The sequence below is a fragment of the Stenella coeruleoalba genome (genome assembly GCF_951394435.1).
Source record: "Stenella coeruleoalba genome assembly, chromosome: X".
Lineage (NCBI taxonomy): Eukaryota > Metazoa > Chordata > Mammalia > Artiodactyla > Delphinidae > Stenella > Stenella coeruleoalba.
Genome location: NC_137152.1, coordinates 87,936,012 through 87,951,585, shown reverse-complemented (window position 1 = coordinate 87,951,585; position 15,574 = coordinate 87,936,012). Strand labels below are relative to the sequence as shown.

The window sequence follows — 15,574 nt, the reverse complement described above, 5'->3', positions numbered from 1 at the left end:
GAGGACGAGCGCCCCCGGTCCTAAAACATAGCTATTGGTCCGCTGGCCAGACGGGGGGGGGCTGAGCCGAGAGACCAGAGCTGAGAGACGGAGCAGCGGAGTCCATCACCTCCCAAGGTGACCAGTTCACAGCCACCGCCCATCTGTTTCAGCACACGGCCGCCGGCGCTGAGGGCGGGGGCCAGTCCCTGGTCTCCCCTGGCTCCTGCCTAGAGGATTTCCGAGCCACTCCTTTCATCGAGTGCAGTGGTGCCCGCGGCACCTGCCACTACTTTGCCAACAAGTACAGTTTCTGGCTGACGACGGTGGAAGAGAGGGAGCAGTTTGGGGAGGAGCCGGTATCTGAGACGCTGAAAGCCGGGCAGCTCCACACCCGGGTCAGCCGCTGCCAGGTGTGTATGAAAAGCGTGTAGGGTGGCACCTGCCACTCTGCCCCTTGCCCTCCCCTGCCCCGCACAACGGTCACCTCACAAACCTGAACGGTCTGAAGAAGGAAGGCCAAGCCCTTTTGCCCATCTGTCAAGTTGTACATTGGAGTCTCGTTTGGGCTGGACTACTGGACACTGGTCACCTCCACCCTCAGGCCCCATGGGTGAGCCCACCCTGCTGAGATCTGCTGTCCCATTTCGGTGCTACAGTTTGTGTGACTCTTCTTGGCTACCTCAGAAAGACCTGCTGGGCCACCCCTTTCTTAGAATGCTAGCTTTCCTCACTCTCTTGATCAGAAAGCTCTTCGTGAGAGCTAAAGGAGTCATTTCATTATGTCCAGAGGTCACCGCACATCATTTGGCTTAAACTAGAACCCAGTGTCTCCACGTGAAAAAAATTTCTCTGGCTCAACATTATGGATGGCTCAAGCCTGCACAGGGCAAGCTCTCACCTCTTCCCAGAGACCCACTGTGTCTAGGCAGGCAGCAGAGCTGGAATGAGATGCCAGCCAGTGTCCCGGGGTGAGCTCTGACCCCTTCGAGAGTGAGCACGACTGGGCCCCAGACTACTTAGGGACACTGGAAGACCAGCAGCCGAGAGGTGCCCAGGAACTTCACATGGTCGTAGACAAGTCACTTCCTCCTTGCCGGCTCCCTCCCCAGCCACAGGCAGCAGACTTGGCCTGGTTCAGAGTAGAGCAGAGGATGCACCAGATGTGGTCAGACCCATAAAGGGAAATGAGAACCGCAGCCCTTCCTCCCGGACCGGGGGGAGAGGGGAGGATGGGTAAGGAGGTGTGAATTTTGCTTTTGACTCCAGGAACAAAAAGGAAAATCCCTTGTCCCAATTTCTCAGAAGCCCCTGTTTATTCCAAATGCCATTCAGATGTGTGCAGTGTGGCAACTCGACACTGCAGTGTTGGTTCCTTTGCATTTTGAGGCTGTGAGAGACTTCCCATTAAAATGTCCATCCAGTTGTTCTTTCACAGGTAGCCTGTTAAACCATTCTGATATGTTTTTAAAGCCTCATAAAAATCTAGCACAGTCCTCTCTTTAGCAGTTAGCAGACCCAAAGCAAGCCTGAGTAGACTGTAAAGTATATTCTGTTTAGGGGGATTTGTTTTAAGCATTTCCTTTAATTATCAGTTTCCCAGAACACTTAGCTATGTTGACATGAGGCAATTCCTTCCAGGTGATTCTGTTTCCTTAAATATTATGTAAACTGTGCCAACACAGACAAAGCATAATCAGTATAATCTGAACTATTGTTAACTTCACCTCCTCAGTAATAAGCATGGTGTCAGCTTTGTACATTGCAAATAAAAGGAATCCAATATGAACATTTGACTCCTTTGACGTTCTTTCTTTGATGAAAACTTTTCTAAAGTCCATCTCACTGAAATTCATAAGCCCCCCTCAGAGCCAAGGGGGTTCCTGTCACTGCAAGTCGAGCTTTATAACAAAACACTGAGACACGGAAAAATACAATTAAAGTCAAGGGTCGATAATGTCTTCCAACAGGCAACAAATCCACACCATGCTTCAAGATAAGCCTACAACTGTCTTTAGCCCCATCACACGCTAGAGTTCAAGAAAGGAATTTCCATGTTTCTGGGGCCTCAGGATCATTTATAGATAAATCAAAAGTAGAGAAATTTTAGGGCCTCCCTGGTGGCGCAGTGGTTGAGAGTCCGCCTGCCGATGCAGGGGACACGGGTTCGTGCCCCGGTCCGGGAAGATCCCACATGCCACGGAGCGGCTGGGCCCGTGAGCCATGGCTGCTGAGCCTGTGCGTCCGGAGCCTGTGCTCCGCAACGGGAGAGGCCATAACAGTGAGAGGTCCGCATACCGCCAAAAAAAAAAAAAAAAAAAATGTAGAGAAATTTTAGTCATTAAAATCAAAGATATATGTGCATATATTTGTATATGCATAAAATATATCCTCTGGAAGGATAAAGAAGAAATTAATAACATTGGGAGCGTTCAGGAAAGAGAACTGACCTGTGGGAGGGAGAGACATTTCACTGAATACCATTTTGCACCTTTCGAATTCTGAACCGCTGGAATATATTATCTACTGGAAAAGAAAAAAATGGAATCTAAGGAAACAAGTGTTCAAATATTCCTAAATATACCACACAAAAAAACCCACCTTGGTTTGGTGCTAGCTTTCAAACCGCAGTTGCTGGCCTTCCTGGGGGCTTGGTTGAGCATGGAGGTGAAATGCATAGGTTAAGAAGACAAGGAGAGGAAAAGGGGAAGATAGCACTGGGACACGAGGTGCAGCCACACAAGAGAGTGGGTAGCAAAGCCAATTTGACGAATATGAGCTTTCAAATTTAGTATGTTGCTTGCTAGTCCTGAAATGGTTTGGAATTGTATTTGATGCACAGATTAATGTCACCACATGAATAATTCTTTCCAGTTATGACTGTCAAGCGAAATGGAGTCAAATTCAAACACAATTTTTAATTTCCCAAACAAAAATCAACAATTTAAGTCAGTGATTAGCAAACTACAGCCTGTGGGCTAAATCCAGCCCTCTGCCTGTTTTTGTAAATAAAGTTTTATTGGATTACGGCCAGGCTCATGTGCATGCACATTGTCTATGGCTGTCTTGGGGTTTCACCAGCAGAGATGAGGAGCTGTGACAGACACTATGTGGTCTTCAGAGCCTAAAACATTTCCTATCTGACCCTTGACAGAAAAAGTCTGCAGACCCCTGATTTAAATGATAATGATTTAAGGACAGGGTGACCATCTGACAAAAGTATCAGTAAAGATGGGGACAGTGACGCATCAAATAGTTAAGGTTCTCGCAAATGGGAAGGAGATCAATAAGTATACATTTGATGTAATGTCTTTGACACGCTTTTTGAGATCAATTATAATTATTTAAACACATGTTCAAATAATTTAACAAGAACTTTTTTTCCCTGATACGATTATCACTTTATTATTAGAGCAAGAGAACAGGTTGCTTCTTAGTATTTAGCCCAGAGAGGTCTAACCTGAAAGGGTGAAGAAGCACAGGGTAACCATCTCTCATCTGCTGGTGCTGGAAGCAAGGTGGGAGTTGCTGTCTATCTTCCAGACATCCACCTCCTCATTTCAGTGGCTGAAGATTCGCTGTGGCCATGTAAGAAGCTGGGAAGTGCAAGAGACGACTCCTAATCTTTCTGCTCCTAGATTCCATGATTGTTTTAGTTCTTTCTGGGGAAGGGGTATATTGTTCACTTGTGTGTTTTTTTCTGAGAAAAGGTGATTGGCTCAGTCATGATTGCTATCAAGTTTGTATGCTGTTGGCATATCAGGCACTTGCTGACTAGAAAAGTTTTTTGTGATGAATTCATGTTCTTCTGGTGCCAGATGGAAGACAGATCTCCAAGGTGAGTTCCCACTATTCTATATGCTCAGAATCTCGAAATCTTCCTCCAGGTCAAACTCCTCTAGTTGTTCAGTAGAGTCGATGAATTCTATCACAATACAGAAAAGAGGAAGAAAAAAGCTTGACACTTTGTCTCAAGCGGTCAATAAGTTACTCAGTAGTTAAGACCATGCATTTTTTTTTTCTTTTGCGTTATGCGGGCCTCTCACTGTTGTGGCCTCTCTCGTTGCGGAGCACAGGCTCCGACGCGCAGGCTCAGCGGCCATGGCTCATGGGCCCAGCCGCTCCACGGCATGTGGGATCTTCCCAGACCGGGACACGAACCCATGTCCCCTGCATCGGCAGGCGGACTCTCAACCACTGCGCCACCAGGGAAGCCCCAAGACCATGCATTTTTAATTGCTTTGCTACAGAAAAGTTTGTGTAGAGGAGACTTATAGGTGGGACCACTGCTGAGTATTAGCAATTCTCTATAAAGAATCAAAATAGGTTTAAGGGCCAAGATGTGGGAGTAGAAAGACCCTGAGCTCATCTGCTCTCAGGAGCACACCAAAATAACAACTATCTGCAGAATAACCATTGATGAAAAAGACTGGAACCTACCAGAAATGATCTTCTACAACTAAAGTCATAAAGAAGGATCCACAACATGACGGGTAGGAGGGGCAGACTCGCGATATAATCAAATCCCATACCCCCAGGGTGGGCGACCCACAACCTGGAGAATAATTATATCACAGAAGTTCTCCCACAGGAGTGAGAGTTCTGAGCCCCACATCAGGCTCCCCAGCCTGGGGGTCTGGCACTGGGGGGAGGAGCCCCCAGAGCAGTTGGCTTTGAAGGCCAGTGGGGCTTTACTGCAGGAACCCCACAGGACTGGGGGAAATACAGACTACACTCTTAAAGGGCACACACAAAAATCTCATGTGCACTGGGACCCAGGACAAAAGCAGTGATTTGATAGGAGCCTAGGCCAGACCTATCTGCTGGGCCTGGAGACTCTCCTGGAGAGGTGGGGGGGGGGGTGGGGTGGCTGAAGCTCACCCAGGGGACATACACCCTGGTGGCAGACATACTGGGGAACATTCAACTACATGAACACTCCTGGTGGCTGACATGTTGGATCATTAGTGCCAAGACCTGGCCCCACCCGACAGCCTATAGGCTCCAGTGCTGGGACACCTCAGGCCAAACAACCAATTGGGCAGAGACACAGCCCCACCCATCAGCAGACAGGCTGCCTAAAGAAGTCCTGACCCACGGCGTCCAGACAAGCCCCTAGACATGGCCCTGCCCATCTGAGGGCCAAGACCCAGCTCCACGCACCAGTGGGCAGGCCCTGGCCCCTCCCACAAGGAATCCTGAACAAGACTCTAAAGCAGGCTCACCCACCAGGGGGCAGACACCAGAAGCAAGAAAACTACAATCCCACAACACAGGCCAGAGACCCTATCCTGGGACCAGCTGGCCCCTGACCCTGCCAACTAGCAGGCCACTGCAACCTCAGGGACACCCCAGACCCCATGCCCAACTGTATCAGAAACCAGCCCCCCCTTACCAGTGATCTGAAATGAGCTCTGGGATCCCTGGGCCCAGGAGCCACACTCCAGGAAGCAGCTCTGCCTGCCAGTAATCCAGCACTGACCCCTGCCAGTAGTTGGGCAACAGCCCCAGAGGCTTCAGGACCCTGACTCCGGCCACCAGCGAGCCAGCACTAGCTCCAGGGCCCCCTTGGATTCCACAACCAGCCACCTCGTGACCAGGCCCCACTAAACAGCAACCAGCAGCATCTGCACAAGGCAGGGCCTGGCAACCAACCAGACTAGAAGCCAACTAAGCCTAGCAGACCACCCACATAGTCAGCCCGCCACAACAGAAGGAACCAAACAGCCCTCTTAGGGGGAACACCTAGAGCATATAGCTTGGGTGACAAGAGAGGAGTGCACTGCTGGAACACACAGGATGCCTCCTACAGAGGGCCACTTCTCCAAGGTTGAGAAACGTAACTAACCTACCACAGACATAAAAATACAGATAGCAACTTAGACAAAATGAGGCGGCAGAGGAATAGGTTCCAGACAAAGGAACAAGATAAAACCCCAGAAAAAGAACGAAGTGAAATGGAGATAGGCAATCTACCCAAGAAAGAGTTCAGAGTAATGGTCGTAAAGATGATCAAAGAACTCGGGAGGAGAATGGATGCACAGAATGAGAAGCTAGTTTTTAACAAAGAGAAAATACAAAGAACAACCAAACAGAGATGGAGAGTACAATAACCGAAATGAAAAATACACTAGAAGGAATCAATAGTAGACCAAATGATACAGAAGAATGCACCAGTGTGCAGGAAGACAGAGTAATGGAAACCACTGCAGCTGAACAGAAAAAAGAGAAAAAGAATGAAAAGAAATGAGGACAGTTTAAGAGATCTCTGGGACAACACCAAGTGCACTAATATTTGCATTATAGGGGTCCCAGAAGAAGAGAGAGACAAAGGGCCTGAGAAAATATTTGAAGAGATAATAGCTAAAAACTTCCCTAACCTGGGAAAGGAAACAGGCACCCAAGTCCAAGAAGCACAGAGTCCCATATAGGATGAACGCAAAGAGAAACACACCAAGACACACCGTAATCAAACTTACAAAAATTAAAGATAAAGAGAGAATACTAAAAGCATCAAGAGAAAAGCAACAAATAATATACAAGGGAACTCCCATAAGACTATCAGCTGATTTTTCAGCAGAAACTCTGCAGGCCAGAAGGGAGTGACACAGTATATTTAAAGTGATGAAAAGGAAAAACCTACAACCAAGAATACTCTACCCAGCAAGGCTCTCCTTAAGAGAAACCAAAAGCTTTACAGACAAGCAAAAGCTCAACGAATTCAGCACCACCAAACCAGCTTTACAATAAATATTAAAGGAACTTCTCTGGGTGAAAAAGAAAAGGCCACAACCAGAAACAAGAAAATTATAAAATGAAAAAGCTCACTAGTAAAGACAAATAAAGGTAGTATATAATACACAGACAAAACTAGTAGGGAGGTTAAAAGACAAAACTTGTAAAGTCAGCTGTATCCACAATAAGCAGTTAAAGGATACAGAAAACAATCAGATGTAAAATATGATATCAAAAACTGTAATCGTGAGCGGAGGAGAGTACAAATACAGGGTATTTAAAATGCACTTGAAATTAAGAGATCAGCAACTTAAACAATCACATTTATATAGAGACTGTTAAACAAAAACCTCATAGTAACTGCAAACCAAAAACCTATAATAGATATACACACAAAAAAGAAAAAGGAATCCAAACATAACACTAAAGGTAGTTATCAAATCACAAGAGAAGAGAACAAAAGAAGAAAAGGGAATAAAAGACCTATAAAAACAAATCCAAAACAATTAACAAAATGGCAATAAGAACATACATATCTATAATTACCTTAAACGTAAATGGATTAAATGCTCCAAACAAAAGACATAGACTGGCTGAATGGATACAAAAACAAGACCTGTATATATGCTGCCTACAAGAGACTCACTTCAGATCTAGAGACACATACAGACTGAAGGTAAGGGGATAGAAAAAGGTATTCCACGCAAATGGAAATCAAAAGAAAGCCAAAGTAGCAATACTCATATCAGACAAAATAGACTTTAAAATAAAGACTGTTACAGGAGACAAAGAAGGACACCACATAATGATCAAGGGACCAATCCAAGAAGAGGATATAACAATTGTAAATATATATGCACCCAACATAGGAGCACCTCAATATACAAGGTAAATATTAACAGATATAAAAGGAGAAATTGACAGTAGCACAATAATAGTAGGGGACTTTAACACCCCACTCACATCAATGGATGGATCATCCAGACAGAATATCAATAAGTAAACACAGGTCTTAAATAACACATTAGACTAAATGAACTTGATACTTGTAGAGCATTCCATCCGAAAGCGGCAGAATACACATTATTTTCAAGTGCACATGGAACATTCTCCAGGATAGATTACATGCCAGGCCATAAAACAAGCCTTGGTAAATTTAAGAAAACTGAAGTCATATCAAGCATCTTTTCTAACCACAACACTATGAGATTAGGAATCAACTACAAAAAAAAAAACTGCAAAAAACACAAACATGTGGAGGCTAAACAATATGCTACTAAACAACCAATGGATCACTGAAGAAATCAAAGATGAAATTAAAATATACCTAGAGACAAATGAAAATGAAAACATGATGATCCAAAACCTATGGGATGCAGCAAAAGCAGTTCTAAGAAGGAAGTTTATAGCGATAGAAGCTTACCTCAGGAAACAAGAAAAATCTCAAACAACATAACCTGACACCTAAAACAGGTTAGAGAAAGAAGAACAAACAAAACCCCAAGTTAGTAGAAGGAAAGAAATCATTAAGGTCAGAGCAGAAATAAAATAGAGACTAAAGAAACAATAGAAGTAAATGAAACGACGAGCTGGTTCTTTGAAAAACAAAATTGATAAACCTTTAGCCAAACTCATCAAGAAAAAAAGGGAGAGGGCCCAAATCAATAAAATCAGAAGTGAAAAAAGAGAAGCTAAAACCAACACCACAGAAATACGAAGGATCATAAGAAACTACTATGAGCAACTATACGGCAATAAAATGAACAGCCTAGAAGAAATGGAAAAATTCTTAGAAAGGTACTATCTCCCAAGACTGAACCAGGAAGAAATAGAAACTATGAACAGACCAATTACCAGTACTGAAATTGAATCAGTAATTTAAAAACTCCCCACAAACAAAAGACCAGGACCAGATGGCATCACAGATGAATTCTACCAAACATTTAGACAAGAGTTAACAGCTATCCTTCTCAAACTATTCCAAAAAAGTGCAGAGGAAGGAACACTTCCAAACTCATTCCATGAGGCCACTATCACCCAGATACCAAAACAGAACAAAGATATCTCAAAAAATAAGAAAATTACAGGCCAATATCACTGATGAACATAGATGCAAAAATCCTCAACAAAATACTAAAAACTGACTCCAACAAAAAACTCACTCCAACAATATATTATAAGGATCACACACCATGATCAAGTGGGATTTATCCCAGGGATGCAAGGATTTTTCAATATCTTCAAATCAATGTGATACACCACATTAACAAATTGAAGAATAAAAACCATACGATCATCTCAATAGATACAGAAAAAGCTTTTGATTAAAGTCAACATCAATTTATGATAAAAACTCTCCAGAAAGTGGGCATAGAAGAAACATACCTTAACATAATAAAGCCCATATATGACAAACTCACAGCTAAACATCTTACTCAACAGTAAGAAGCTGAATGCATTCCCTCTAATATCAGGAACAAGACAAGGATGTCCACTCTCACCACTTTTACTCAACATAGTTTTGGCAATCCAAGCCACAGCAATCAGAGAAGAAAAAGAAATAAAAGGAATCCAAATTGGAAAGAAAGAAGTAAAACGGTCACTGCTTGCAGATGACACGATACTATACACAGAAAATCCTAAAGATGCCACCAGAAAACTACCAAAGCTCATCAATGAATATGGTATAGTTGCAGGGTACAAGATTAATATACAGAAATCTGTTGCATTTCTATACACTAACAATGAACTATCAGAAAGAGAAATTAAGGAAACAATCCCACTTACTATCACATCAAAAAGAATAAAATACCTAGGAATCAACCTACCTAAGGAGGCAAAAGACCTGTACTCCAAAAACTATAAGACACTGATGAAAGAAACTGAAGATGACACAAACAGATGGAAAGATATGCCATGTTCTTGGATTGGAAGAATTAATATTGCTAAAGAGACCATACTACCCAAGGCAATCTACAGATTCAATGCAATCCCTATCAAATTACCAATGGCATTTTTCACAAAACTAGAACAAACATTTTTACAATTTGTATGGAAACACAAAAGACTACAAATAGCCAAAGCCATCTTAAGAAAGAAAAACAAATCTGGAGGAATCAAGCTTCCTGACTTCAGACTATACTACAAAGCTACAGTCATCAAAACAGCATGGTACTGGCACAAAAACAGATGCATAGATCAATGGAACAGGATAGAAAGCCCAGAAATAAACCCATGCACTTATCGTCAATTAATCTACGACAAAGCAGGCAAGAATATACAGTGGAGAAAAGACAGTCTCTTCAATAAATGGCGCTGGGAAAATTGGACAGCTACATGTAAAAGAATGAAATCAGAATATTCTCTAACACCATATCCAAAAATAAACTCAAAATGGATTAAAGACCTAAATGTAAGACCAGATACTATAAAACTCCCAGCAGAAAACATTGGCAGATCACTCCTTGACATAAATTGCAGCAATATTTTTTTGGATCCGTCTCCTAGAGTAATGGAAACAAAAGCAAAAATAAACAAATGGGCCCTAATTAAACTTGAAAACATTTGCACAGCAAAGGAAAGCATTTTAAAAAATGAAAAGACAGCCTATGGACTGGGAGAAAATATTTACAAATGATGTGACGGACAAGGGATTAATTTTCAAATACACAAACAGCTCATACAGCTCAATAGCAAAAAAACAAACAACCCAATCAAAAAATAGGCAGAAGACCTATATAGACATTTCTCCAAAGAAGACATACAAATGGCCAACAGGCCCATGAAAAGATGCTCAACATCACTAATTATTAGAGAAATGCAAATCAAAACTACAATGATGTATCACCTCACACCAGTTAGAATGGGCATCATCAAAAAGTCTACGAATAATAAATGCTGGAGAGGGTGTGGAGAAAAGGGAACCCTCTTACACTGTTGCTGGGAATGGAAATTGGTGTGGCCACTATGGAGAACAGTAATGGAGGCTCCTTAAAAAACTAAAATAGAACTACCACATGACCCAGCAATTCCACTCCTGGGCATATATCCCGAAAAGACAAAAACTCTAATTTGAAAAGATACATGTACCCCAATGTTCATGGCAGCACTATTTACAATAGCCAAGACATGGAAGCAACCTAAATGCCCATCTACAGGTGAATGGGTAAAGAAGATGTGAGATACACACACACACACACACACACACACACACACACACACACACACACACACACACACACAATGGAATATTACTCAGCCATAAAAAATAATGAAATAATGCCATTTGCAGCAACATGGATGGACCTAGAGATTATCACACTAAGTGAGGTAAGTCAGAGAAAGGTAAATACCATATGATATCACTTATATGTGGAATCTAAAAAAATTATACAAATGAACTTATTTACAAAACAGAAACAGACTCACAGACATAGAAAACAAATTTATGGTTACCAAAAGGAAAGGGGCGGGGAGGGATAAATTAGGAGTTTGGGGTTAACAGATACATACTACTATATATAAAATAGATAAACAAGGACCTACTATATAGCACAGGGAACTATATTTAATATCTTATAATAACCTATAATGGAAAAGAAACTGAAAAAGTACATATATAACTGAATCTCTTACTGTACACCTGAAACTAACACAACATTGTAAATCAACTATACTTCAATTAAAAAAAAAAGAATCAAACTAACTGGACTTGTTACACAGTCCTAATCAAAGTGATGAAGTTGAGGCTCTGTGAGACCTTCAAGGTACCTTTTGAATTACCCATGGCCTCTGATTTGTCTTCTGAACCAGACCATGAAAAAAAGAAATTCTAGTCATTTTGATTTTGTATGGAACTTCTACACGGAGCTCATTTTTTTTTTACTATCATTCTTTGAAATTGGTAAATATTAGTTCATCAGAAGAAGCACCATTCCTTGATCAGTGCAGCTGAGTAGAAATTTTTCATTTCCACAGAAAACATGACGCACAATTGCTTCTGTCTCATAAAACAACTGCTAGGCCTTCCCTGGTGGCACAGTGGTTGAGAGTCCGCCTGCCGATGCAGGGGACACGGGTTCGTGCCCCGGTCCGGGAAGATCCCACATGCTGTGGAGCGGCTAGGCCCATGAGCTGTGGCCGCTGAGCCTGCGCGTCCGGAGCCTGTGCTCCGCAACGGGAGAGGCCACAACAGTGAGAGACCCGAGTACAGCAAAAAAAAAAAACAAAAAACAAAAAGCAACTGTTATCCATGGGTCTGCTGGCCAGAGAGCTTCTGAACAACAGCTTACCTGCCCCCGTGGTTGTCACTTCTGGCTTGGCTGGAGGAACAAAGGGAGGCCAGTGTGATGGATGTTTCTGAACTAATTCAAACATCCTTAAATTTTCCTTTAGAATTTCCTGAGGAGACATAGAAACAGTTGTAAACACTGCAGAGTCACTACATATCTGCCCAGTTGGCAGTATATGACTCCAAACCCTAAGAGAGTGGCCTGGCTGTTGAAAGGTGAAAGCAAAGGCTTAGCAAATACACCCATCCTCTACTTGACCCGTCTGAAGACCCAGCTCTCTTCAATTCTAGATACTGTTGGCCAGGAAGGAAGGACGCTGGAGGGAGGATCTGATGGAAGGCCAGTACTCACTGCCCATGCTCCATCATGAGGTCTTACGCCAGTTGCATGGGACCAACTCAATTTAGGGGTGAGATGTTCCTGAAGTGTTGGCTCCAAAGAAATGTTGGTTAGTCAAGTTAAATCTGCCCCCAAAGAATATTGGTACATGTTGGCATGGTTTCAGTTTCAATCCAAGATGTATGATATATGTCCTAATTTAAATAGCATAGTCTTATCAGAAAATTTTCTTTCTAACGTTAAATGTGATATACAGTTTTGTGGCATTCTGAAATGTAAGTAATGCCTTTAGAAAATAATTCTCCATTATGTCTCAGCCAATTATTAACTGCGGTTTCAGATTCAGCTGGGGACTTTAGTGTTAATTATTTGTTCACCTGCGAAGAAAAATCTTCCCTCCTTACACTTACAAGAGGCTCTGAGATCCCATCTCTCCAACCCCTCTGTTTTGCAGATAAGAGAACATGATGTCTCCTGCCACCCCATCCAGGGCTCTTTAAACTACTCCCTATGATTTCCCCTCATTCTTTCAATAAGAGTTGATCAATATCTTCCACATAATTGGCATGTGTTAGAAGCAAAGGATGAGGGAGGCAGATACAAAAGTTGTGAGCCAGCAAAATGATAAATACCCTCTGACATAAAATGCCAAAAAGAAAGAATAACTTGCTTTCGTATTGACACAGATTTCTGCAAACTGTGTTTGCTTTAAGTGGCAGTGTGCCTATATTTTATATAAATAAGACAGTTAATAGAAAGGCAAGCCCCTTAAACCATAATGGAACACATTAAACTGTAAATGGACACGAAACAAATAGAAAAGTAGTTTGGCTTCTTCAACCATCTCAGTGTTACAAACAGAGTAAGGAAGAATTTAGGCTGAGCTATATGAAATTGGCATTTTTAAGTTAAAATGGTAGAATATTAGTTGAATATTTCATTGACTCACGGGCTCAATGAGACGGAACATTCAGTAGTTAAAAATATCGCTCACCTGACACACTAAGCATATTGCAAACCAAAGTTTTCCTTTAGTTTCCCCAAAGTTATGTACAATTCCCCACATCCTAGTTTCTTTCTTTTGCAATAAAGTCATATCAGGCTGGACTTATGTTACTATGAAAAACCGTCTTGAAAAGGAATTATATTGAATAACACTTGTTTTTTAAGACTAAGAAAAACATACATCTTTACCTTCTGAACAAGGCTACACCAGCTATCAAAGTCTTTTTCTTCTTTGCAGAAAAATCCCTTGGGGGAAAGCAAAAGAAGACAACTTAGAACTGGTCAGGGGCACCCAGGCAGGCCCTTTGTATTGCAAGATGGAGCCGTTGGCCCGGAGTTGTGAAGTAGGATGTGGGCCACTTCCTTTGGATGTGTCCTCCCAGCAACAAGGAGGAAGAGTGTCTGAGCTTATCTCTCTTCTAGATCAGTGCCTCACTTGGACACACACATCTGCTCATTCATCTTCATATTTTCTCTCTCTCTCTGCCTCTTTCTCTTATTCTGTCCCTTTCCCTTTTACCCTGTCCCTTTCCCTCCCTGATCCTCTCCCTTCACACGGTGAGATATAGTAACTTGAAAACCAATCTCCAAAGCACAGGGTTACTTCCATTACATTCAGTGCACAAATATACCTACGTATAAAAAATGATCCATTAAAACCAGCAAACAAAAGCCAAATAGTACTTTTAGCTAGAGGCATTACTTAACAAGGTGGCTTTGACCTTAAGGAAATTATCTTTTAGAATAAAGAGGTGGTGGTGTGATGAATTGGGAGATTGGCATTGATATATATATATACACTAATGTGTATAAAATGGATAACTAATGAGAACCCGCTGTATAAAAAATCAAATCAAATAAAATTCAAAAAAAAAAAAAAGTCAGGGACGTCCCTGGTGGTTAAAAAAAAAAGAAAGGAATAAAGAGAACCATCAGCCTCCTTCCCCATCCTCAGAACCATCCTACAGCACTAAAAGAATGGTCCAAAACAAGAGGAGGACTCTGTCAGCTCTCCATCACTGGCCCTCCAACAATCGGGTTAAACTGGTAGAGAGGATGCAGACAGACCTCAGAACAACTGGCTACTTCCCAGGCAGCTGTCCCTTCCATGTGTGGACGGCAGTCATATTTCCAGCAGGGGAAAGCCTGCAGCTTCCTGGATTGTGTGCCCAGAGGAATGGACATTGTCCACCCAGGAGGTCTTGCCTCCTTATCCCTCCTTCCCTATGTCTCACCTTATTCCCGGTGCCCGGATAGCAATATTTAGAGGGCAAGAAGGAAAAGGGGGAAAGATGGTAACACTGGTCGTGACTAACATTTCTAGAATGCTTACAACACGCCAGGCACTGTGCTATGTGCCTTACACATAGTGAACTCATACAGCCATGCAAGGAAGGAACTACCGTTTTGCCCACTGGAGAGATGAGAAGGCCGAAGCTCAGAAAAGTTAAGGGACTCCCCCTAAGTCCATGGCTGGTAAGCGGCTTCGATCCTAACTCGGCTTCAGGGCCCATTCCTTCCCCACTACACCACACGACACTACCTCTCGTGGGGGTGGGGAGCGAACATTCTTTTGCCGCCCTACCTAACAACCTGGATAACTTCCAGGGAGCCAAACTGTGATAGGGCAGCGTTGTGTCTCTTGGGCCACCCAACCTTCAGATACCCACCAATGCTACGGAAGGATCCAAGTTCAGGATGTTCATTCGCTGTGGAGGTTGCAGACAATGGAAAGTCTGGTCGTCAACCGTCCCGTTCTCCTCAGTGTCAACAAAGGTCTGGGTTGTGTGAGGGTCCAGGAAAATGAGCTCATCACCTGTTTTGAATGAGACATGCTTAACCTTCGAAGAACCACCGGCCCTGGCCACACTGCTGTCCTTGGGATGAGGCGCTCTGGTTGTCCTAACCCCTCCCTTGGTGACAATGAGAATGAGATGACAGAAAGCCTGAAGGAGGGTGACCATGCTTGAAGGAAGCCACCCACGCCCAAAGCCAATCATTCAATGCGAAGACTTGCCCTAGCATTTATATCTCCTCAAAGCCCAAGTCCAAAAGTGGAAAGGCACAGGTTTGGGGAAAGGGGGGAATGAGCGACCACAGATGACATGGCGGGCTCGGTGAGCAGCAGTAGCCATGAGTCCAGGTGCCATCAGGGAGCTTCCTGACCCTTTCAACACTGGAAAGCCTCTTGCTCTAGACCATTGGTTCTTAGACCTATGGTCAAA

General features: G+C 42.9%; 2 protein-coding genes across 8 annotated transcripts in view; one reads left to right on the top strand and one right to left on the bottom strand.

Moving 5' to 3' along the window:
- Positions 1-1,757, top strand: part of COL4A6 (collagen type IV alpha 6 chain) — a 284,095-nt gene extending 282,338 nt beyond the window's left edge. For all 6 annotated transcript variants that reach the window (XM_079911243.1, XM_079911244.1, XM_079911246.1 and 3 more), the window contains one exon: positions 153-1,757. In XM_079911243.1, the coding sequence (XP_079767369.1) occupies positions 153-413 (261 nt within the window). In that variant the 3' untranslated portion in view covers positions 414-1,757. The remainder of the gene's footprint in view (positions 1-152) is intronic.
- A 1,373-nt stretch (positions 1,758-3,130) lies between these two features.
- ATG4A (autophagy related 4A cysteine peptidase) overlaps positions 3,131-15,574 on the bottom strand; it is a 63,654-nt gene continuing 51,210 nt past the window's right edge. For both annotated transcript variants that reach the window (XM_079911633.1, XM_079911632.1), the window contains 4 exons: positions 15,020-15,165; positions 13,539-13,595; positions 12,006-12,114; positions 3,131-3,904 (listed from right to left, as the gene is read on the bottom strand). In XM_079911633.1, coding sequence (XP_079767759.1) covers positions 3,834-3,904; positions 12,006-12,114; positions 13,539-13,595; positions 15,020-15,165 — 383 coding nt within the window. In that variant the 3' untranslated portion in view covers positions 3,131-3,833. The remainder of the gene's footprint in view (positions 3,905-12,005; positions 12,115-13,538; positions 13,596-15,019; positions 15,166-15,574) is intronic.